Source organism: Manduca sexta, chromosome 11, assembly GCF_014839805.1.
Source record: "Manduca sexta isolate Smith_Timp_Sample1 chromosome 11, JHU_Msex_v1.0, whole genome shotgun sequence".
Taxonomy (NCBI): domain Eukaryota; kingdom Metazoa; phylum Arthropoda; class Insecta; order Lepidoptera; family Sphingidae; genus Manduca; species Manduca sexta.
The window spans coordinates 12097216-12121479 of record NC_051125.1 but is presented as its reverse complement, the minus strand read 5'-3'; the positions used below and the strand labels follow the sequence as shown (position 1 = coordinate 12121479).

Below are 24264 nucleotides of genomic sequence, written 5' to 3'. Positions count from 1 at the left end.
GAACGTTAACCCAGATATTCTTCGGAGCGACAAGTTTAAATATACGAACATCGAAAATCCGAGCTCCACAGAGGCTATTGTTGGGATTTTGAAAGCATTTTTCATTTCCAGTATTGGGCCTGTAGTTTGTAATTTATGGACGAACATTTCAACTGCAGACTTTTACAGCTTGCGTGATTGTAGTCACTTTGAAATAATAATAATGGCAAAGATACTCAAATAATGGGTTGCATTTTTGGGCTTAATAAATATACGAGTTCATAAGAAGATACAAACAAAACTGGTTTTTGGTACTTATAATTAGTTTTAAAAACTAAATAACAGCTACAGAATTCTAAATTAGTAGATATCCCAGGCAGCAAATAAAATCAAGAACTTAAGTTATTATACTTTTTATACAAATGTTTTTTGACTTTTTGTTTTTACATCTATAGAATGCATTTGAAGGGGCAAATTATTATTATGTTTTTTAAGAACCATTTCGCTCTTCAAATACAGCTAGAGGACGGGGAGACTAACTACAGGATGGACATAAAAGATCGAAAATCCGGGAAAGATATAATACAAATATATTTATGAGTAATTTATATACAGGACGATCAAGCAATTTCAATCAAAGTCAAGATCACAAGTCATAATGATGCAGGCATCGTTAGTAAACAAGGAAAACTACTCGACAGATATTAGCGGACGTGTGTGATAAATGATAATTTACTAGAGATGGCGGACGCGGCAAGCTTTATGGCAAAAATATTCTAAATCTGTTATAAGAGTATTTTGTGAGAAAATTCACACAATTTGAAACAGCAGATTATGTGAGAAGCATCTAAGCTCAGTGACGGCCCCAAACGAATGTTCCAGGCGAAGTAAAAAAAAAAAAAACAAACGCAAGGCCACGGGCGGAGCAAAAAGTGTCTCGGTTTTAACAGTTTGGACCAGGACCGTTGTCCCATTTACCTCCCCGAAAGGTCGCCTCTGTTTGAGCTATGGCAACAGTCAAAATACATTGTAAAGGCTTTGTAAAAGATTTTAGTTCCGAAACCAAGCTTGCATCTAATTACATCTTAAGAACGAAATGTCGAAGTGACATGTTCCCTCTATATTAATATTAAAAAAACCGGGACGCTACTATTTTAAATAATTTTACATACCCAGGGCTTAGCTTACTAAAACATATCTAATGTAGGGATTGCACGTCAAGTGAGTTTTCAGAACAAAACTTTTTAAAGTTGATTATAAATATTCCGATATTCATAAAGTTATCGTACTATCTCTATTCTCTAGAGTCTAGTGCATTAAATAAATCAGTCGTCTCGTGTAGTGATGTCATGGCAAATCAAGTCACATTATACAATATTTGATGTAAATGTTTACGGACGTGCCCGTTGAATAAACTATGCAAACTTAACTTAAACGAGTTTACATGATTAACAAGGCACCTGAAATAGATTTATATTTGCATAATATAAATATAAGCTACGCCATAAACTGAAGTTAGGAGTAAATGTGCGCTTATGATTCTTCGAGCTTATTTTGGACCAAATGACGTTGGTTTTAAAAATCCCAGATGGGAATCCCGAGTAACTTGTGTAAATGAAAAATCCATATTTTCTTTGTCTAACTTTGTGTTACATCCAAGATTTAGATATGAAACCTAAAGCAAGTAATCCCTCGATAAATTAGGCGAAAAAATAAATATTATTCAAAAACCTCCCAATATAACATCTGGATTAAAGTTATATCAAATCAATCTAGAGAAGGTGGTAGCTCAAGGTCCATTTTCATACATTTTGTTTCGGCTTTAATCTGGGTAACTAAACAAGTATTGGCAAGTAAAGAATTTAAATTCACGTCTAGTTAGTGATTAGTTCTCGCAGTTGAAGAAAAACGTAAAAATAATTAATAATCATGGATATTTCGGCCTTTAAAATTTAATATGACGAAATTTTAAAGGCAGAAATATCCATGATTATTAATTATTTTGTTTTCTTCAACTGCGAGAACTTATCACTAACTAGACGTGAATTTAAATTCTTTACTTGCCAATACTTGTTTAGTTACCCAGATTAAAGCCGAAACAAAATGTATGAAAATGGACCTTGAGCTACCACCTTAAGTAAATGCCGTAGATCATTATTCGCGTATTTACTAGCTGTAAACAGCAATTGACAACAATTCCCATTGGTTTTCTATTAGAAACTTTATTCAGAATATAAAATACCGATGTATTTTAAAGTTATAGAAAGCCTAATTTCCATCCTCTTTTCTGCAGCATCAATAGGCTAACTTGGCTACGTGTTACTTTATCTCATGCACAATAAGCGAAGGCTACTTAATTTGCCAGATTAGTTCAGTCAAGATTGCCAGAAACTCAAAATTCCTTGTAGAAGTCGGCACTACTCCTAATCCTTATGGTAAAGAAGCGATGATTTCATTCAATCTTACCAAATTGAACTGGTACAATACGATCTTTGATTTTTGGATCACGAAATTAATTAGATGAAGTAAATATGCATGGAATTGAATGTTGCGAATCTCTGTCAACCAGTCTTACTTCAGACACTTAAAGAACAAGTTAGGATAATTTCATAAGACCGCTTTAGTATTACATTGGTGCTATATCGTAATCGTCTGGCCGTTTGTTGACACGACGGAATTTCGCAAATGAGGTGCGAAAATTGGATATGGAATTGTTAGCTTTGTGTTTACAACTCGGTTTGTTTCTTCATTATGGCGAATAGGAGTAGTTTCTTACAAATGCTGTATTGTAGCCAAATTAAGGGTTATGAAAAGTATAAAATAGATAGAAAAGTATAAAAGAAATGATGCGATGACGGTGAATTGGAATAGATTGATGGATTGAAGATAATTACTCTGCAAACAACAATTAGGATTTCGGACAAAGGCAGAATACAGGAACAGAAAAAAATACTGATTGAAAGGACTAGATTATTCAAACAGACCGAGCTTCACGACATGCACTTTCATTTATATCTTTTTCAATTCTACACCGGACCATAGATTTCAATAATCACACAGGTCATGCGAATAAAGGTTAATCACACAACTTTGACCTGCGCAATCCATTGTTTTTCTATTTCGTTAACATGACACCATTTATGTTCTATGTTTTTTTAAAGACATACACAGTTGTTATGAAACAGTATGCGATCAAATATCAATGATACATGGACATACTTTCTAATTTATGATCGCGAATATGGAGTTTTGGCGGTTTAATCGTGTATAAGTTGGAGTGAAGGGACTTAATACATTTTAAGAGTCGCTATATTAATCTTAATTGTGTAATAGACCTTTGAGAAATAACAAAAGCCCTTCTAAACACTGATCAGGTAATGAGCAAGCTGGCTATACTGAAGTTAAGTAATGTCCACTGCCTATGAATATATTTTTTTTTTATTTGGGAAAATAACATTGTAACAATAAACTATAATATAACAATATAACATAATATAAATTAAATAGCTAATGTAATAACCACAGGAAAGAATATTATAAATACAGGGTTGCGTAGAAGAACAGTAATTTTGGCCCCAGCTTTCATATAAGGGAGACAATAACCTCAATAGAGACAAAAGTTGAGTTTCCACTGCGCTTTGGTTTTCTGATAAGACATTAGCAGCCAACAAGTAGTGCACATATTTAAAACATAAAGGTCTAAAAATCCAAAATGTTTCGTAAACACATAAACTTTAAAGTACATTTTGAAATGAAAAAAAGATACGCGCACAAACCACCTAATAACTATATATTCATGATCCGATTTTTGCAAAAATATCGAACCTATAAATTAGACTAATCGCGGCGCCACAAATTGTACATTAACTATATCTAGTCATTAGGGACATTCATTTTGTCAGGAAAATGCTTTACGGCAATTATTTTTAGCAACTGGAGTAATTATTTTTGGTAAATATAGGTTATATTTACGATAATTGTGAAGTAATACACTCGAAGGCCTTGGAGACAGTGAGTGGTGCAATTATATGACACGAACCAATTTTCTAATGAGGAATATAGGATATTCAAATCAAGATAATTATAAAGTAGTCTACAATACATAATACATAGACTGAACTGTCAATAATTCTAATCCCCTTAAGAAAAAAGTGGGTATGAATTACGAAGTCTTTGTTATACAAAACACAGCAATTTTTGCAAGTATGGGAATCCCATAAATTTACCAAGTTAAGGGGATCGAACCCATCGCCTATCAAGTTATAGTCGCATTGCGCTAAGCAGTTAATCAATCAAGAACATTCACTATTTAACCACCTGGATCTAATCAAATAGTTCTCAAGGTAAGCATTAAGCAAATGGATATTGAATATTCCCATCGCTTACTAAGCTGTATAGAAATACAATAGAACATTAAATCAACCGGTAATTGCCTTATTGATTTACGACTGATCTCTGGCTTAGCTGCTATCATATAAGGTACTGCGCTGAAGGCTTTGCTCAAATGCCTGTCAAGTTCAAATCCCGTAATGTATCACGTAGAATGAACTATCGTACCTTTTTTGTCGAGCACGGTTAACTGGAAATCACTCATTGTTCGACATTTTCCTTAAGTTCACCAAACCAGTGTAAAATTTATTTTCTAAATATTTAAACACGTTTTCTTTTGAAAAAACACGTTAAATACTACGTTACAATCACCCACAGATAAAAAAACAGTTCTTGCAAACACTACACTAAATCTAGGTAATCCACAAGCTTCATAAATTCTCGAAGGAACCTACTCATCACTTAGTACCACAATCTCGTAATTGAACGAATACCAATAAAGCAACATGGCCAACACAATTTTACGACTGCTATAAACTGAACCCTTCTCGGAGCTCGTCGCTGCCCGCCTACTAATTGGATTAGCGCGATGTTGCAATGGCTTCAGAGAATATATTGTTAATGTAAATAGTAAGAGTATGAATTGAGCTGGATGAATTGATCAGCCGTCCATGTTACAGTATAGGAACTCCGTCGGAACGGTTAGATGTTTAGATACTAAAACAGTTGCCGGAACTATCTTTTGGAATCAAACGCAATTTCATCTACTCAAGGCATTAACTGCTGACGTACAAAATGGGCAAGCGATCAACCACCATTAGATTAGCGTGGTAGATATCAGTTCAAAGTCTATCACGAATAAAGACAGTCTTACGCCAATTATAATGAAATAGCTCGTGACTGTCTTTTAAACACTAACATGGAGAAGTTTAAAAAGGCGTTATATAAGGCTCATAATACCATTTTTTTAGATGAGTAACAACAAACTAGTGTTATATTTATTTTATGTTATGCTCGTTTCTTAAAATTATACCGCACGTTATTACGCTAAACTAAAAGTGCATTTAACAGGCTACGCAGGTATGACGCTGTTTAAAATTGTTTATTATATGTAAGTTCATGTTGGTATATTACGTCTCAGATACATGGACCTTAATGTGATGATAATAAGTCTTGGATTCAATAAATAGTCAAATAGAATTGCGTGCTAAATTATAAACACGTCAGTCAATACTTTAACACATGATTGAGTCTCAGTAACTGGAGTTGCGGAAAAAGTGCTAGACTATTACCAAGTAGATGTTATTACCACATTTGGTGAGGACTTCTTATATCTTAAACCAATACCCTCGTAGGGTATATGCATCACTCTAGTTTGCGAATATAGTAGAACATCAACAAGAAGTCTGTTAGTTGTAACTAATTTGTACAACAATGTATTTTTAATTTACAAAGTAATCATTCTTTAATTCATTCATTAAACAATAACATCCTGAAACTTGTCACCTGGCATATCTAGTATCTCTAATTTTAACTTGCGAATACTAGAGGTATATTTATTTACATGTCGTGTACATATTCTGAACAAATTTTGACCACAGGAGTTGCAACTGAACTGATATGATAAACTTTCTAACATACCAAAACACAGGCAGGCAATAATACACCAAATCAAACCTCAAAACACAATACTTTTCAAAACCACACTGTTCAATACTTTTGACACAACACTACGAAAATGGAAGCGGCGACCGTGGTGGGTTTCGTACTAACTGAATTATCAATTGGGGGCTCACAGCTGATTAAACAAGAGACAATATGGTTCGATGGTACGCCGTCGATTCGAACCTTAACACTGAGCGAGAAAGTATACAGTACTAAAAAAATCTACAGGACCCTGGCTTGTTAACCGAGAAAGGTGATCGCGCATGCGTAGAACCCACCAGCGCTTTTACTCAAAATCGATTCTTGTGAGAATCCAAATAGAGTGGTAATTTCTTTGGATGAAGAAGCGCCTGCGTATTACTGTCGAGTAAGGTAATATTTTGTTTTTAATATACAAACAGTAACCAAGGAAATACTCGTGTGTACGTCAGGTAATGTTGATTATTTTTAATGAATTAACATGTACTTTCAATGGAGTAACATGTCACGTGGTTCGCTAAAACTTTACGATTATAGTAACGTGGGGACTGGCGTAACATTATATTAACGCGTTTGTAACTGTCATTAAGAAAGCTACTTCTAACCTTCATACTTAAAGAAATCAACGAATGTTTCTTGAAGTATATGCACACACAATTAATATTAGCTAGCAATATAATGGTTAGGGAACAAGCAGGGGAGGGAAGCCCCGGTAATTACGGGAAAATCCATGCCAAACACACGATGCTACGGTTATTAAGTAACAATATAAAGGAAACATAGGTATAATATGTACTCCGTACTAGATTTGGCGTTTCGAACATTCACTGTGTTCAAAAGATTTGAACTGATATCCATGCAAAATGACTTTAGTATGATCAATATTGACAGCATGTGGTTGTGTACGGAGTGTCGCTCATGATATAAAAACTCGGGTTTAAGTGTAAACCTAGATTTGAATAAAAAATATTAGTCAAATAAGTGAAATTATTTGTTGTACAAGTGAATAAATAGGTTATAACAGTGACGTTTTGGTTGCCATTTTGGATCAGATTTTGAACAAATAGTTTATATGGACGTTCGTGTCTAAGGAAATACTGCAATGGAAGGAAATATTGCAACGCTAGGGAAGGGGACATTCAAATTAAACTACTTTTCGGATTCTATCGCGGTTTTTTATATTTTAGTTTTCTCCCGACGTTTCGAAGACTTTGCAGCCTTCATGGTCACGGGGGGGACTGAGGTGTTGTTCATCCGCAAAGTCAAAGTTACAATATCTACCTACATTTTACAATTATACAACTTTTTTAAAATATTTTAGCAGTTGGTGGTCCGATCTTCGCAGAATGAGCTCATAGTGTCTTGAAGGGGATATGCCAAAATTGAATCAAAATATACTACACAAATTATTTTTCATTAAAGTACGTACTGTGCTATATTGTTATGCAAGTACTATCGCTTAAAAGCTTATTATCGCTGTAAAGGAGCAGCGAGATCCTCCTCCTAGTTTAATATTCAATGCAGTTAAAACTACGATTAGGGTGGCTCCCATCGATCGCAGCTGCTATTCCAGATTGCGTTTTCAATTCTGAACTGCAGAGAACGATTCCTATTTAAGTCTGTCAAGACTTACGAGTGGGTAGTGAATATTTTATAACTTTCTTCCTAATGGAGCTAGTTAGTAAAATTAATCTTACTAAATATTTATAGTTTTAAATCTCTCGTAGTTAGTGTCTGAATAGTTTAAGAAATAAACTTTTGTATGTCCGTAATGCTAGCCCCAATTACCTCCTTAGTTTCCATTTTGGTTTTAGCATATATGATAGAGAGGCCATACATTTATTCCCGGATAGCATTACTTTGTGCGGGTTTCCACATGATTTTTACTAGTAATCATATCAGTTTCTCTACAATGCTTTTACCATATCACTGTTTTATTTTACGCCAAATAAATTTCAAGTCACATGTAACACAGATGAAGTTAACCACTGAATAAAAAACGCTTCTTACGATAAGATTACGTTATTAAATGTTTACAAAATGCTCTACAACGATCGGAGCTCAGTATTGGCAAAGGATCCAGAGTCCAAGTGTATTTGACACCGCTCCAATTCTTTAAATTGGATAACTGCAGCTAAGTGTCGCGTCGCATCCTTAATGTCTGGATATCGGTTCGTGCCGTGGGAAGAATTGTTTTTAGACGTTTTGGGATTTTGCTTAGTTTTACTTCTTGTATAGGCTTGTCTATAGCATTGTGGAACGAAATTTTATCGATCAACCTATCTGCATGTTCTATAGATGGCGCAGATATTTATTTATTTATTTAGGCACACCAACAATGCAAACACAAATTAACCTAACAATAAAATCTGAGACTAGTGCGTACATTTGTGGCAGATGTGCACAACAATTTTAACGAAAATAGTAACCACCCCCCCTACCCTTCCCCTCCCTCTCTCCTATTCCAATTTATAATACGATTCTGTGATAATTCTATATCAGAAGGGAGAAAGAAAGATATATAGTAATAATAATCCAATATATCGAACATATCGGTAGTAATAATGCACTTCTATGCATATATGAGTTCTGGCAACATCGCTTTAATTAGGGGGCGTATTATAATACCAGGTAAGGTGAGTCGTACCAGTGAATATTACGAAAGTCTAAATCGGAGTTTATCGATTAAAGACTCAAAGATGTTCATGATCTCTTATAATTATGTGATAAGTTGCCTTTCGTAGGAATTCATATGGAGCGTAGCGTAAAAACTACATTGGGTGCAAATACTATGCTACCATGCTTTCCATTATATCAGAATGACCACCTCCTGGTATAATATTTTGTTGATCTATTATTACAGGAAAATTTATCGTTCCAAAAAATATCAGAGGGCGGCCTTTGAACTTATCATAATACCTACATATGAATAATGTTAAAATTCCACTACACGTATATTCGAGTAAAACCAATCACATCTGTCAAGGTCATGTGATGTAATATTGACATCATTATTCAATACATGGTGATGATGTGACCTTATCGCTCGGTTGATTGCATTTTAATCTTTAATGTCGAAAACTTTTTTATATGTTCCTGTATTACGTCTATAGCTTCTCTCTAATGTCGGACTCTCCCTAGTGCTTCTTGAATGAAGTTGTGAGGAAGCAAGACATTTTGCTAGAGGTAGGGGTAGGAGATCACCACCATTCGTAAATAACATGGGGATGATTGATAAAATAATAGACTTGAAGAAATAACATTAGTTATTTTTCCGTTTTTTAAATCTATTACTCCATATTACCTTTTCTGACTGACATAAAGACAAGAATATTTGTTCAATTATTGGATTTGGTTTTACTTTAAATATAACAAATATATTAGGTACAATTGCGTTGCTATATCGGTTTGATGATAACAATTATGACATTGAACTTGAGGTTCAGTATTCCACCTATGATGTCATTAGTCTTAGCGTGCACTTGCTGGGTATTATAAGCCTTTTTTCCTAGGGATACAGTCCTATTTAAGGATTCACATTCCAGTAAGAAGGTTGGTTTGCTGGACTCCCTAACCTTGAGACTAAACTGTCAACCACGTTCAGTTTGGCTCACTACTCTGATGATAAAAGTTAATTACAAGTAACATTTTTATATTTTGGCGAAAACATGACCTTTCATTATAAAAATCCAACAATTATCTTCAGCCTACGTTTAAATGACAATGAACCGTACTGTATATTCTATATTTAGTTGTTCTCTTAAGATCTCAGAGGGCACGTGTAAAGGAGATAATTAACAATTGTAGTGAAGTTTATATTTCCCTTATATGTACTTGTTTGTGTTGGACTATTCCAAAGTTAATTACTGATAGATGTTTTATTAATTATTTGTGTTCTCAATCAGGACTGTTAAATAGATGCAACGGTGAACATTTATTTTAAAAAAATCTCAGTATATTCAATAATCATGATAGTATGTATGTGTTATCACTTTCAATGTCCACAGCACTCTTATTCTCAATATAAAGTAACTTATTCTCAGGCCTTAAATGAACTTCAGTTTTTCAGCAAGCAGTAGCATGTGATACTTCAACAATTATAGAAACGATGAAAACTTTCTGATGAATTATAATAATTCTGATAGAGAGTTCATACGAAATAGCGAGGCATTTAAATTACGTTTGTGTTAGGTCTTATCATTGATGATTCAAAAACGATTGGTTATCTATAATTCGTCCCATGAAAGGGTCATCATATCTATTGGCGTGCGCACGCGCTTTGTAGGCGGCCATATTTCAAACATGGCCGCGGTGCCAGGGTCGGCAGTAATAATTACAATCACAGTATCTGATGACAACCGTTACGTAAGCGCCGCTGAATTCATTATCATTTAAACATGGAGCCTTCTAACAAATCTAGAAAACATTTTATTCAAACATGGATACTTCCATTTCTATTAAATCTGGAAAACAGTATTTTTTGAGAATGTGGATTTATTGTCATTTTAGTCTTGATAAAGTATAACCTAGGACCTTTTTAGGACGTAAAACAAGCATAATTCAGTTCAAATAGTCTGTATATATTTTTGTCAATAAAATGCATACACACACACATTCACAAATTTTGAAATCCTCAGGGAATGCAGAGGCGCAACAGATGCACTAGATGTGATAGGAGGTGATCTTATCGCCATACCTGGCACAAATTCTAGACCCCGGGCTGATACTGAGTAGGCAAACCCAATATCACTGCCCAAACCGGGGACCATAACCGAGATCTCAGTATTGCAGTCGTACCGTAATACAACTACGCAATTGAAGCAGTCAATAAGGACTACCAATTTACATTTGTAAATTTAAAACACCTAACACTAATAGAATTCCAAGCAAACTTCAATCATATTTCTAAGTTCAACCTTCCAAGAATATCATATTTCTACTTAAGATGACATCATCAACCAGGTATTTTTGACCGCAAAACGACTATAAGATCAATATCATTCATGTGTGCGCTACTACCAGTTTGACAACTATTAGCTGCATTTGCATTATAATAAGACTACTGCATGTGTGTATTGTAGTATGATATTGAAAGAATTGATATTATTTGTTAGTTGTAAAGCGAGGCTTAGATTAATAAGAAAACTTGCAGATTCATCTCCGTAAGTGATGTTTACCGTGTAAACATACAAGGTAAGCTGGCTACTAAAAATTTCACATTTTCCAGGTCCTATGACGTGTTGTATATGTATAGAATAAGTGAAATATTGCCGCAGTATATTGCTGCAAGAACTTGCTAGTCTAAACTTGGCTAAGTGCTTAACACCAGATATAGGACTGACAATTTAATTATGTAGTTTTTTTATAACCCTAACGGGGTAGGCTTTAGAAATTCTACTTCGTTCATATTTTAGTAGATTTTAGGAAAGTACAATCATCTTAATTCCAAAAAAAAACTAACCTCATTAGGGCTGAAATGACCACAAAAATGTTCCCTTAAACACCATTTTCCCACAGCATATAGATATAGTGGTTGACCTTATTTGTCTGTCCTTGCCCTCGCGTTATAAATAGCGAACACACCTAAATACCATGTTTTATAACATTAACTTGGCGAGCTATTTAGGGTTGCCAACTGTTAAGTTTTTTTAGTTTGGAAATTTGGCCGGACTTATGAATCTTTCTTTTTATAAGACTCATTGCTATGGGGTTACGAAGTCTCTTTTTTATTCATTCTACTATGAGATGATATCTGAGAAAAAGGTTGTGGTAAACGAAGGTCTAATTCATTTTTATCAAGTGTTCGATGCGCACGAGAGACATGAATGTAAAAGTATTTGAAGATGTTTGAATGTTTAAAAGTAAACGCCATTACCGCTGACCGCGCAGTTTTTGTATTACCTCAGAAATTACATCTGTAACTATAGTCAGAATTTCGTATCGAGAAAGCTCCTCACGTGCCCAAGTGGAAACTCGAACTAGTTTAATATAACATGTTTCATTACCCTTCTCAAATGTTCGTCTGTCATCAATCATCCCTTCTATTATATCACCAGCATGAGTGTCGGTGTATGCTGTGTAACTCGATTAGGCGTGACCGCGCCTGTCCGACGCACCTGACTTCCGGCCGCTGTTTCCTGTGTTTTGTCTGGAGCCCTCGCGTTACGCACTGCTGGCTTCATACAGTTGGAGTTTATTGATAAATTATTTTTAAGTACAGGATAGTTTGTCTCTAAGGGTCAAATTTAACTACCTGAATCACAATGTTCACTGAGAATTAAGATTCAAGAGCGTCGTGGGGTATGGTCTGGCGTAAACCATCCTTCATTCTATCTGAAGTTGGATAACTGCTCTTAGTAGAAAGAGCAGTAAAAATGAAAAAAAAAAAATGTCAACCGTTTATGAGGAAATTTTAAGAGGCGTTCGACGAGTAGCCATTTGTTATAACGTTTTCTACTATGCTCAAGGAATCGTAAGCATGCTGACCTTTGAAGAAAGGAATGTCTATTAGGGCATAGCTGACTATAACATAACCTTACTACTACATATCCTAAATTGTAAAAAAAACACCAGAATGAATAACTATCAGCCATCCGTTGGTATGCCATATCTACCCCTGGACTAATGATCATTTCTTTAATTAAAATATCCAGGAGTCACGAAAGATAGTTTCGGTTGCGTCGTTGTATTACGCATGCGGATTGACTACCGTGCTAAGTTTAAGTCATATTAGTTCTCAGTATCGCTCGGAGTATCGAGTTATGGACCGCAAAATGGATACAGGCTCGTCCCCTACATCCTAACATAAGCCTACTCTGAGATGGGAATAAAGTCTTGATACTATTTAATTGGAGTTTTAGCATGCTAAACTAAGTAGAACATTTTGTTTATAATTTTTTCTTATTCTTCGCACGGCAAAGTAACTGTAATGTTTTTTAATGCGTTTACAAGTTAGTCGTGTTTTACACCAACGGGCTGGCAGGGGGACGAGGTTAGTACAACAATGTTAGATATATTTGTTTGTTTATTAGCACGTGACTCTCAAGTACAATCACTTATTATGACAATGCATTAAGTGCTTCTCCACACTGGGCACGACTCAAGGTGACTTTAAAGTACACTATTGTTGAGTCGCACCCAGACCTATTAAAAATAACCGACAAGTATAACATGCTTACCTATTTGTTACTAAGGTAGATAATATTCCAAACTAAATCTTGGCTGTTTTGTCTCTTATTAGAATTTTACATTATGTTTTTTAAGATAAGAGATTTTTACAGCAATAAGAATTAGCTCGGCATTTAAATATGGAGTCTATTTGTATAATTCGTCCTTTTACAAATTACCTTCAATGTTTACAAACGCTTGGTAAGTTGCAAAAAGCTGAAGAAACTGGCCTTTTATTGCGACACTTACGGAAAGTGTTACTTTCTGTATTTTATGCAATAATTCAAATAATCGTTTAGCAATAAACAAGATTATTTGTAATCATACAAATTATACGATCTGTTAAATATACACTAGTCACCAGTGCCATTAAGATGTATCACTCCCCATCAGCTATTCTCATCAGTTTGCAACACGCGAGCATGGGAACGCGATACAATGTTGCCCGAACCCCGTTATAACTGTTATTTGTAATTCGTGTTTATTTACGATGAGTACTCTTGTCGTTTATCTACTGTGAAGATCCTTAACCTTGTGGTACGTTGTTATGTCCTCGCACATAGTAATTGTGAAGTCGAAGAATTTTCGTAAGGCGCCATGCAGACAGTCATTCAGTATTGTGTATTTGGATAGTTCTGATTTTATAAGTTCAATTTCATATTTCTATTTTAGACTATAGAATTAAAATATCCGTATTTCAAATGGGTGTGTAAGAATTAAGTGCCAAAAGTAGTCAGAAATAGCTTAAAAACGTACCTGTAATAACTTTCTTAATCTTAGACAGACTAAATGATTACACTGAATGTAGGTGCCATTTAGAGTCCTGTGTAACTATCGCCTCTTGTTGTGGTCTACGAGGTATCATAAATGAAGATGTATATGTACTCACTGGCATGGTCGTCATGCAGCAGGTTGTGGTAGCGGTGCTGCTTCTCGGACGCGTCGAGCCTCATCATCACGCCGTTGTCACCACATCGCGGGCATCTGAACAACAAACAATACATTATGAATAGGTATAATTTTAGATGCTTTACAAAAAGTTTAGCTTCAGTATTTTCTTAGAGTAGTGTCTCTTACGCGAAGTCGTACAAGCGTTTCGCAAAAACAGTTTGAGTTAACTTTAGGGGACGCTGCCTGCCGGACGTCAACCTTCACTGGGAGATCCAGTGGACACATCGAAAATGCAATCTAAATCGTGCTAGAAAAACTCACAAAAAGTGATATTAGGTATTCCATCTTATAACTACATCTCAATCACTGCCATTAAAGAAGGTAAGAGACAAGTACCCAATTAAAATTGATTTTCTAATACCTTTGCTCCCGGTAAAATCAGACATCGGTCTCACGTTATCAGAAATCAGTTCGCAGACTTCAAGCGAGTTCTCACGGACGACACGGCTATTAGCCAGTAATATGCTTATTACTATGTATTGTGGAAAATTACACGTATTGTGTACCATTATGCATAATGCAAGTTTTTGTAGTACTTAATTTTATAAATCAATAGCAGGTAATTTTTTATGAAACTTTTTGTTATTATTGCCTTTGTGATGGCAAGCAGCATCTGCCGCCTAGACTTTGCAATGCCAGAGATACAGCCAAGCTGTTGCCTTCCGGGAGGTGAGTACTCTTTTTAAGCCTCATTTAGAGAAGGACAAGTCATAGCGCTCGGGGAACACCGATGCAAGAAGTTCATTCCAAAATTTGCACGTGCACGATAAGTAAGAGCTATTAAAACACACCGTGCTGCTGCGAATAGAATTCAAGTAATCGATAGAAACTGCAGAGAGAGAAGTTTCATTCATGATATACGTTAGAGACAATGTGTGTCAAACTAGCGAGCATGCAGCGTTATCATTTAGTTTGATAGATGTAGCCAGTAAAGTTCCTAGTCTTAGGGGGCTAAATCCACTATTATTTTTGTATCTCAAGATCATCTACGTAGTTTAATCTCATGCAATTTATAAAACGATGCTCTAAATGTTTTTACTGTTAATAGGCGCCGTCATCAACAAACCACGAAATAATGAAGCCATCACCAATTCATTACACATAACACTTGGCGAAAGTAATTACCTACCAAATTAAGTGTCTACTAATGACAAATATTACACAAGACACCGGAAACACGTCCCATGCCGTGATGATAATTATAATATCACTTCACTTTCTACGCATTTCACTATCATTATTAATTATGTGGACTATGATACGTGAACTCAACTTTGTAATGCACGCAAAAATAATGCAGAAAGTGAGACTGGCTGATGATTACAGCAACTTTTTATAATTTATATTTTGACATTATGATACCAGTTTTTACGAGAAAAATCGGGATAATATCCATTTCGTTAACACAGAGTCCATTAATAAATACTTTGTAATAATAACTCTGTTAGTATATATATCACAGACATATGAGCAGGTGAGATTGGCTCCAATCATGATAGTTATTTGTATCTCTAAGTTCTTAATATATTCGCTAAGATAATTTATTTATTTAAAATTTTACACACCAGGACTAGATCGGGGACGTCTTTCGAAAGGGGCCTCAAGGAGACTATTTTCGTGGAACAAGTTACTATCTATATCAGTCCTATTATACATAAATCTGTCAATACATTTCTTAAGTTTTATATACTCGCAAGCAACAATCACAGATAAGGCGGTTTTGTAACAACATTAATAAGATAACGAGTAAATCTTGCAAAAAAACATTTCGCAACGAACACATTCGGGCTAATGACTGACCGATTAATATTATTTAGCAATACTCGAACGGTACACTTAATGATTTTTGTATAAATTGAGAATGCTTAATTTTTTTTTTATTTCTACGTAAATGTAAATCGCTATGTAATCCGCAAAATTGTTTTATTTCAATGTTTAAATGTCTTTTTATGGGTTTTAGAGACCGAAGTTTATTAAATTCAGTAGTGGAGGCTTAAGCCCCTCGGTGGGCCATTTTATAAACAACTTCGAATGAGTTTTTCACGATCTTCTGAATATAACGGGTTCTATATAACGGACCATGCAAACTATTATTTTAACAATCAAATATTTTAATTAACGCCCAATATAATTGTTCTGCCATTTATATGAATAACGGAATTTTCTTCGGCTATAGTTGTTAGAACATTTTTATTATATACTATACACAAAAGCACACGAAAATCAATACAAATATATTTATTGCCTATTATGATTCTACATTGGAAGCAGGATTATTTTTAAAACTTAATAATCGAGTTCTTTTACATAAATTTATTTAGATATCTTAAGTTGATTCATGACTTCCAACAAAATAAATCAAAACCTAACATTAAACGGAAACTTCAGATTCATATTTTCTTTGATAATATGCAAATATCAGTAATATTAGTACTACAAAACAACATATACAATTTCCTTTCTAGGTTTTCTGTCATGGTAAACAAAACGCAACAAAACAAGTTGCTTGGAATAATATTTCACATCAGTCGCAATAAATTGAAATCGCAAGAACAATCGCTCGCTTAGTTAGCTACAATCTTGTAATCTGTAACGGCTGAGTTGCAATGTTTGTAACAATTTGCTATGAATTAGAACTTCCTTCTATGTATTGGCATTTTTGGTTCTGAAAAACAAAAACAAACACACATCAAGCTTTTATCTCAGGTAAGGCAGAAGTGCAACTAGGGCATGCACTCTTCGCCATGTGTCCAATGTCATTGTAATATAGGGGCGAGCGTATCGCCATATCACTTTGCCCACTCTGTATATTACATTTGATAATATAGAACGATTCAAATATTAACCTAATTATTAGGACTTCTAAAGGTCTTCAGAGTTTAGCCAGGCCGGTTTCCGAGATGTTGAAAGACTGTTTCCAGCAGATAAATTGATAAAATCAGCTTCTAAAGCAGGTTATTCACCATATACAGTCGCTATCCAGTCAGAAGGTTGTAAATATAGGTATAACGTTATGTAACTAGGAAATAACAAACTGAAAGATAGAGAATAGTAATAACGAATCTAATTGAATATGTAAATTCTTCAAAAACGTTGTATAAGAAGTAGGAAATAAATAATTAAGTATTGTATTCGTTCCGTGTAGAATACGGTACGAAGTTAAAACAATACTGATGTGTTGTTTGATTTTTAACAAATTTCTTTATTAGTCCTGGAGGATGTTTAAATTTATCGTAAAGCTTGCCATAATTATAATGAATACACACCTTGAAAAGTCAGATCGGATACACGATAGTCTTTTAGAAACCAAAATATACTGTATTTAAATATTTAAATGAGATCATACGAGACCATAAGGAAAAATAAACTTAAATTTAACATATGCTGCTTCATAAATAGAGCGTTTCAAAATTAATATCAGTGCAAATTTACAAGAAGTAGAAGGTAAGCAGACATATTTTTTCTTTTAATTCCATCCTTCTAAATATGGTAGGTTAGGCAAATCAAGCATCGTAAGTATTGCACCGGCCGCGATACCTCCGTTCAGTTGTTTCACAGCAATTTGCAATCAATCCAAAAACCTTGTTTTTCGTAATAAATTCGAAACAGACGTAAAATTACTTCGCGGTAGTCTCACAGACCGGTTGTAAATGATATAAAGGCTTGATATTTTTGTCAAAATATCAGAAAAGGGTAGGTAAAAGGTTATATTATATAAGATTTTAATATACTGTTTATAGTGGCGATTCTTCTTTATGATTTATTGTCTTCCATCTAATCATTTCTTTAGTAATAGTTGAGGAACACTGATCTACTAGGTAAAAGATTGTCATCTATAGAAAAGATTGAGGAAGCTAACTATAAAGATAACAATTCAATATATTACAAGTGAAAATGAACATAAATATATATATTTCTGGAATCGTAACATTTAATTTTATTTCCATTCAAACCTTGAACTTTATTTTCAAATTCTTTTATTTCAATAAAGACAAATACTTTACAGCTTTAACCGCCGGTATTACTTTAATAGTTTTTAATGATACAAGGAAAGCATGAACCTGCTGATAAGAGCTGTGATATCTATTACCGAGCAACGAAAGCCGTCTCTCGATCATCGCCAAAAGAATGACGGCTTATGCAATTGCATCTCAACTTCAAGGATTCTATTGTAGAAAAGACGTGTATGTCATTCGTCACACAGTAATTGCATTACAAATACGCAGTTTGAAGTCACGACCGTCCTTACATAATGCCGGTAATGTGAAAATTGTTCCATCTCACGACATCATAACAAGAAATACAAATAGGAAACACAAGGGACATCATGCCCGAGTTTTTATCAAAAGATAATACGTATATATCATATGATTTGCATTAGTTTGTAATGAATTCAACTATTATATAATGTTTGAGATTTAGTAAGTCGCAACTCAATGGTGATCAGTGCTAAAATGAGTTCGCAAAAATCTTGAAAGGTTAAAGAAGCACAGATTAGGTAATAAATTAAAACAGCATTTAAATTTTAAGAGGGTATCGAAGTTTCCAGAACACCTGCAGTTGCAGTCACGTACGCAAGATAATATAAAATCAGGCAATAAATTGTAGCCATGACCACGAGGGATTGGCCCCAAATAATCGGTAGTATCGAGATAGTCGCTGATTTGGGTTGCATTGCTATCAATGTCTTTATCAAGGAGATAAACGACCTTCATCAATAGCGAATTTCGTAACTATTATCGCAGTTTATACACAACAGAAATTTGGGAAAAGTCTTCTTATATTACTTTTGGGCTTAGATAATTTCAAATCTAGAAATTGATGAAGTGACTGGACTAGGTCCTTAGATTCTGTAATCAACACAGCATGCTACGTAAGTAATCTTCGCATTATACGCTGACGATGTTTTGATGTACGTAGGAATTATAAAAAAAATATTCTTTAATATCATAACCATTATATAAAACTCAATAGAAGATAAGATAGACTCTTATGCTGAGATATGCAAATTACATTATTTACACATACCTCATATTATAAGTTCTCCAAATTTTAATCGGCATTTAAATTCGTACATAAAATAATTTAAATTAATTATAAATTCAATTATTTATAGCTAAGGATTTGCATACATAAATTGTAAAGAATTGATATTATATCAGTATTAAAATTTATCAAACAAATTATTTACTGCATGCTATATGTCAAATAGTGCATATCCGTATTGTTGCTAAAGTTGTTTAAACTTTTTTAAACTTCACCTGATATAAATTGCTCTTTTTAATTATAATGATGATTATTAAAGTGGTGTAATAAATTGTTCAATTATAATCGAAATGTATAGTGGTATTTACTTACCTAGTTGAAAAAAATAATTTTTAATTAAAGAGAAATCCATCAAGGCTTAGTGCCTTATGTATTCAATTTAATTTCTAGAGAATCAAGACTACCTGAAATGCCCCAAACCAAGATAGTTTGTGTTTAATTACTAGTCCTAACAATACATGGTGACAAACACTTACTACAAAGAAAGTAAACAATAAAAAAGGTTATGGAGTCAACGAACTACTTTTAAGTTATAAACACAGGTGGCACGTTGGCCCATGGAGTACCAAGAGCGGGTAAACATCACGCACTGTTGCGTCACGCAAATTACGAAGTTCACAGCCGGAGGTCGCAAAAAAAACCAAAATTAAAATAAGAAATTTAATTATAAATGGAAAATTACAATAAGAAATTATTACTAATTAAAATAGGTTGATAATTGATCGATGTTGGACCAAGAATGCGGCGCGGTTGCTACGACGGTTTCATGTGCCCTCCGATTGACGTCAATGGTGGTCACGTTCTGCTGACGGTGCAACACGTGTAGCTTCTTGTGTTTATGGGGCGATGCATGCGTAGCGCTTTCCATATATTAGCTATGCGTAACACCTCCCCCCGAAGAACAGCGACTATTGAAGACTTTTGTCGTAAATTGAGCTGGGGTTGATTAGGGTCAACCCTTCTGTCCGCTGGACACGCGTAGACTCCATGAAGATCAGGGTTGTCCTCGTTCGGAAGTTTCCGTTGACGCCTTTGCTTGTTTCATTCGATACTTGCGATAAAGTATGCCACTAATGAGTGCACATGCACTTAATATAACCACGTACATAGGGATTGTAGTGTGGAACAGTATGTGGTTTTCAGAGTTGTTCAATTTTACTGCTGATTGTAGGGACATTCTTGATGTTGCGGTATGTAAATGGTTTAAATTTATTGATTTCAATTTTATCTCTGGTGTGGCAACTTGAACAGCGGCGTTATATTTCGGCAGATCCATTATTTTCAGTGGTAGTCCTTTTAGGCGATTATTGTCATTCGAAATGGTGAAATCAGGCGTTTCCAGGTAACAATGTTGCGGGATTATTGCAAGATAACTGCCTTGAAGTGTCTTATAAGAGTCTTGTTCGCAGGAAAAGTGTACTTTCGTGGTTGCAGGAAGACTGATTGCGTAGTGTTTCTCGTCCAATTCCTCGTACGCGGAGTTTTCTAATGAAACCATGACGGGGTTACAGGCTTCGGTTTTCTGCTGCGTGGTGATGAGTTGATGGATGCAATCCTTTGATGGGCGACTTCGCAGGCTGCGTTCCTCTTCGCATATATACCATTTACTGGACTTCGGGCATTCAGCCTCTATGTACTTGAAATCTTTCTCATTAAGGACCAGAAATGGATAAGGAGGGATATAACTTCGTGATTTCTATTAGGAACAATGGATAATTTATATATATCATATGTAGAGGTCAAAACAATGGGGAATTTATATACTATGGTTATTTCGTTGCCTACGTAATACGAACCTATCTTAATTAAATCATAGTATTCTCTTATTTCTAAATCAACTATTCTATCTCTGCCATATAAAATGATTAACTTGCTTATAATAGCACGTATCGCATTTAAATTTAAAACTGAATGATGCATAGTGGACGTCTTTATAAAAGCTAATACATTTTGTAACCTTATTAATTCTTGGGAGATTGAATCTACGTTATCGCTGAATATCAAGAATACTTGAGCCAAGTGTGCATATTTTATTAAATCGTAATCTCTAGTAGCCTCACTTTGATTAATTCTGTTAACTAAAATCTCTATTTTATGCTGGTTTTCTACAATACTGTCTATGATTTTTGTGTATTGATTACTCCAATCCTTTGATATACTAATGTGACTATTGAGTTCCGACACTAATTTGTTCTCATTTTCCTGAAGGGTTTTAATAGCATTATTATAGTACAATGCGTCTGTATGGTCTAAGTTACCGGTAATACTTTTAACTATGGACCCGAGACCATCTACGAGCCCTCTCTTAACACGATTTGTTTCAAATGTCTCTAATTGTTCTGACACACTGACAAGCTTATTCTTGAGGTAAACCAAATGTGGTTCGAATAATGAATTCGTTTTATTGTTGAGTTCGGGCCTAATGCTATCTATTTGATTGTGGACTGACATGATCTTGCTTTTAAGGTCTTGTAAATTAACATTCTGAAGGAAACAGTGGTAATGCGAAATAACTTTTGCGGGACCTAATTTAAAAGGTAAAATTCCAGGCCCGTCATCAAGATTTTCAAGTTTTATCTCTTGTGTCAGGGCTGGCGTCAGAAGAAGATGAATGACCAGGAACATCCTGCAACAATTTGGCGCTTTTAGGCACTCTCTTGAGCCTTGTCTTTGCAACAGGCCCCTTTTTCTTTCGAGTATAAATATGGATAGGAAGATCGGCCATTACTACATCCTGAGTGTAACGAGGCGCTAATTTCTGACGTGCAGCGAATGGATTTTTAATATAAATTTGTTGCTCAGGAGAATACTCGACTTCGGTCTCTATTTTTATTTCTATTGCTCGTTAAATTCTGGCGAGAATCGTTACCCAATTCGTGCATAACATTATAGGCTTGGGTCATCCGTTCTCTATGATTGGTCATATACTGTTGTAACAAGTGAGAGGTAAGATCTATGTCAAAAGGATCACGTGGATCAAAGTGACCCGTTATTACTTCCAACGGTTTACATTTTGTAAAGCTATGTATGCTACTATTATAGGCCAAAAGGGCATAAGGCATAAGATTTATGATGGATTCGGATTTTTGTCTTAATTTTAAAATGCGAAGATGTTCTAATATGGTGGAATGAAATCGTTCGACTATACCATTTTCGTTTGGTGCATGTGGCGCTACTCTATGATGCTGGATTTTATGAACTCTGACAAATTCTGCAATTAGCTGGTTAGTAAACTCCGTTCCGTTGTCTGTGACTATAGTGATTGGTATGCCATGATGGGTGCAAAAGGTTAGTAATGCTTGTAATACTCTGATGGCGGTTCCATCCCTTAAGTAGTAAGCTTGTGCATATTTGGAAAAAGCATCTACAATGGTTAGGAATTTTTCATTATGAATAGTAAGCACATCCAAGTGAATTAACTCAAAGGGTCTACTGGCAGGCGGAACGACTTGAAACTGCTGTTTAATTGGGTTGCGATCATACTTTGCTTGGCCACATATGGTGCATTCGTTTATAAATTTAGTGATATGCTCTCTCATTTTCGGCCAGTAATATCTATGGGTCAAGGCAAGGAAACATTCGTTAATGCCCCGATGGTTAGTTTTCCTTCGTGGTACTTACTTATAATTTCCTGCTGCTTAAGATATTCCTTAACATTTTCTACTTCCCTTTTGGTTAGTGTTATGTTCATAGCGGAATTTTTAAATGTTTTTTGTATGATGGGTATGATCTGATACATGGCTAAATGCGGATTGATGAGTAAACCAGTTTTAATTTTGGGATGAACGTACTCTTTAATGGCGTTAATAACGTCCTCTTCTAAGTTGAACTCAGAAAGTTGGATGGAAATTCGAGTATGAGTTTCAAATGGTTTTGTTACGATGGGCCTACCTTTAATGTCACCAACTATATTGAAAATTAATTGTTTAGTAAATTTATTTAAAGGGTCATCTGAAATAGGTATTTCTAATATGGGGTTCTCATTGGCGGTATGGGCGGTGGCTGTTCTAGAATTGTCATCTTGCTCTGTGGCTGTGATGGTTCTAGAATCATCTAAATTGGGGGACCTTTCAGATGCATTAGCTAATATGGATAAAAGTTCTTCATTATTTAATTCAATTCGCGAAAGGGCATCGGCGTTGGTATTATGTTTACCCTGCTTATATACAACTGTGAAGTCATATTCGCTGAGTTTTAATCGCCAGCGAGTAAGTCGCGAATTAGGCTCTTTTAAATTCATAACCCACTGCAAGGGTTTATGGTCGGTAATAATTTTGAACTTTCTGCCAAATAGGTAGGGTCTAAAATATTTTGTCGCCCACACTATTGCTAAAAGTTCTGTTTCTATGGTACTATAGTTACATTCACTGGAATTCAAAGTTCTAGATGCATAGGCAATTGGTTTATCCGAGCCTATTGGACCTTGGGACAACACTGCTCCTATAGCAACGTTAGATGCATCGGTGGTTAATAAGAATTCTTTTGTGAAATCGGGGTATTGCAAAATGGGATCGTTAGTTAACAATGTTTTACAGTGTTCAAAGCAATTAATATAATTTTCATCGAGTTTAATTTTCGAACCCTTTTTTAAACATTGTGTTAATGGTTTAGTTACACGTGCAAAATTAGGAATAAACTTTCTGTAATAGCCAAGTAATCCGAGAAAACGTTTGATTTCCGTAGTTGTTTTAGGCAAAGGGTAATTTTCTATAGCTTTAATTTTATTATGATTAGGTTTTACACCATCAGTGGAGATTACATGTCCGAGAAATTCGGTCTCCAATTTAAGAAATTCAGATTTGTTCATTTGAATTTTAAAATTCGATTCGCGTAATTTCTTGAACACCTTTTCTAAATTTATAATATGCTCCTGAAGGGATGTACTGAAAACTATTATGTCGTCTAGATAAACCAAGCATACAGTATTCTGCAGATCTTTTAAAACATGGTCCATGACTCTTTGGAAAGTTGACGGAGAGTTCTTTAGACCCATGGGCATGCGTAAGAACTCATAGTGCCCATTTTCTACATTAAATGCTGTTTTATGAATATCAGCGGGGTCCATTTCGACCTGATAGAATCCGCTGGCCAAATCGAGAGTGGTAAAGTATTGACATTTTCCGAGTTTATCAAGCACATCTGTAATAT

At 34.8% G+C, this 24264-nt stretch overlaps 1 protein-coding gene across 4 annotated transcripts in view; it reads right to left on the bottom strand.

The window, feature by feature from the left end:
* The window catches only part of LOC115451281 (echinoderm microtubule-associated protein-like 2), an 87701-nt gene that overhangs the window by 42542 nt on the left and 20895 nt on the right, over window positions 1-24264 (bottom strand). For 3 of the 4 annotated variants that reach the window (XM_037437390.1, XM_037437392.1, XM_037437388.1), the window contains exon 2: window positions 14009-14103. In XM_037437390.1, coding sequence (XP_037293287.1) covers window positions 14009-14075 — 67 coding nt within the window. In that variant the 5' untranslated portion in view covers window positions 14076-14103. Of the gene's footprint in view, window positions 1-4536; window positions 4589-14008; window positions 14104-24264 lie in introns of those variants that run through there. The other variant, XM_037437391.1, reaches the window with a different exon arrangement.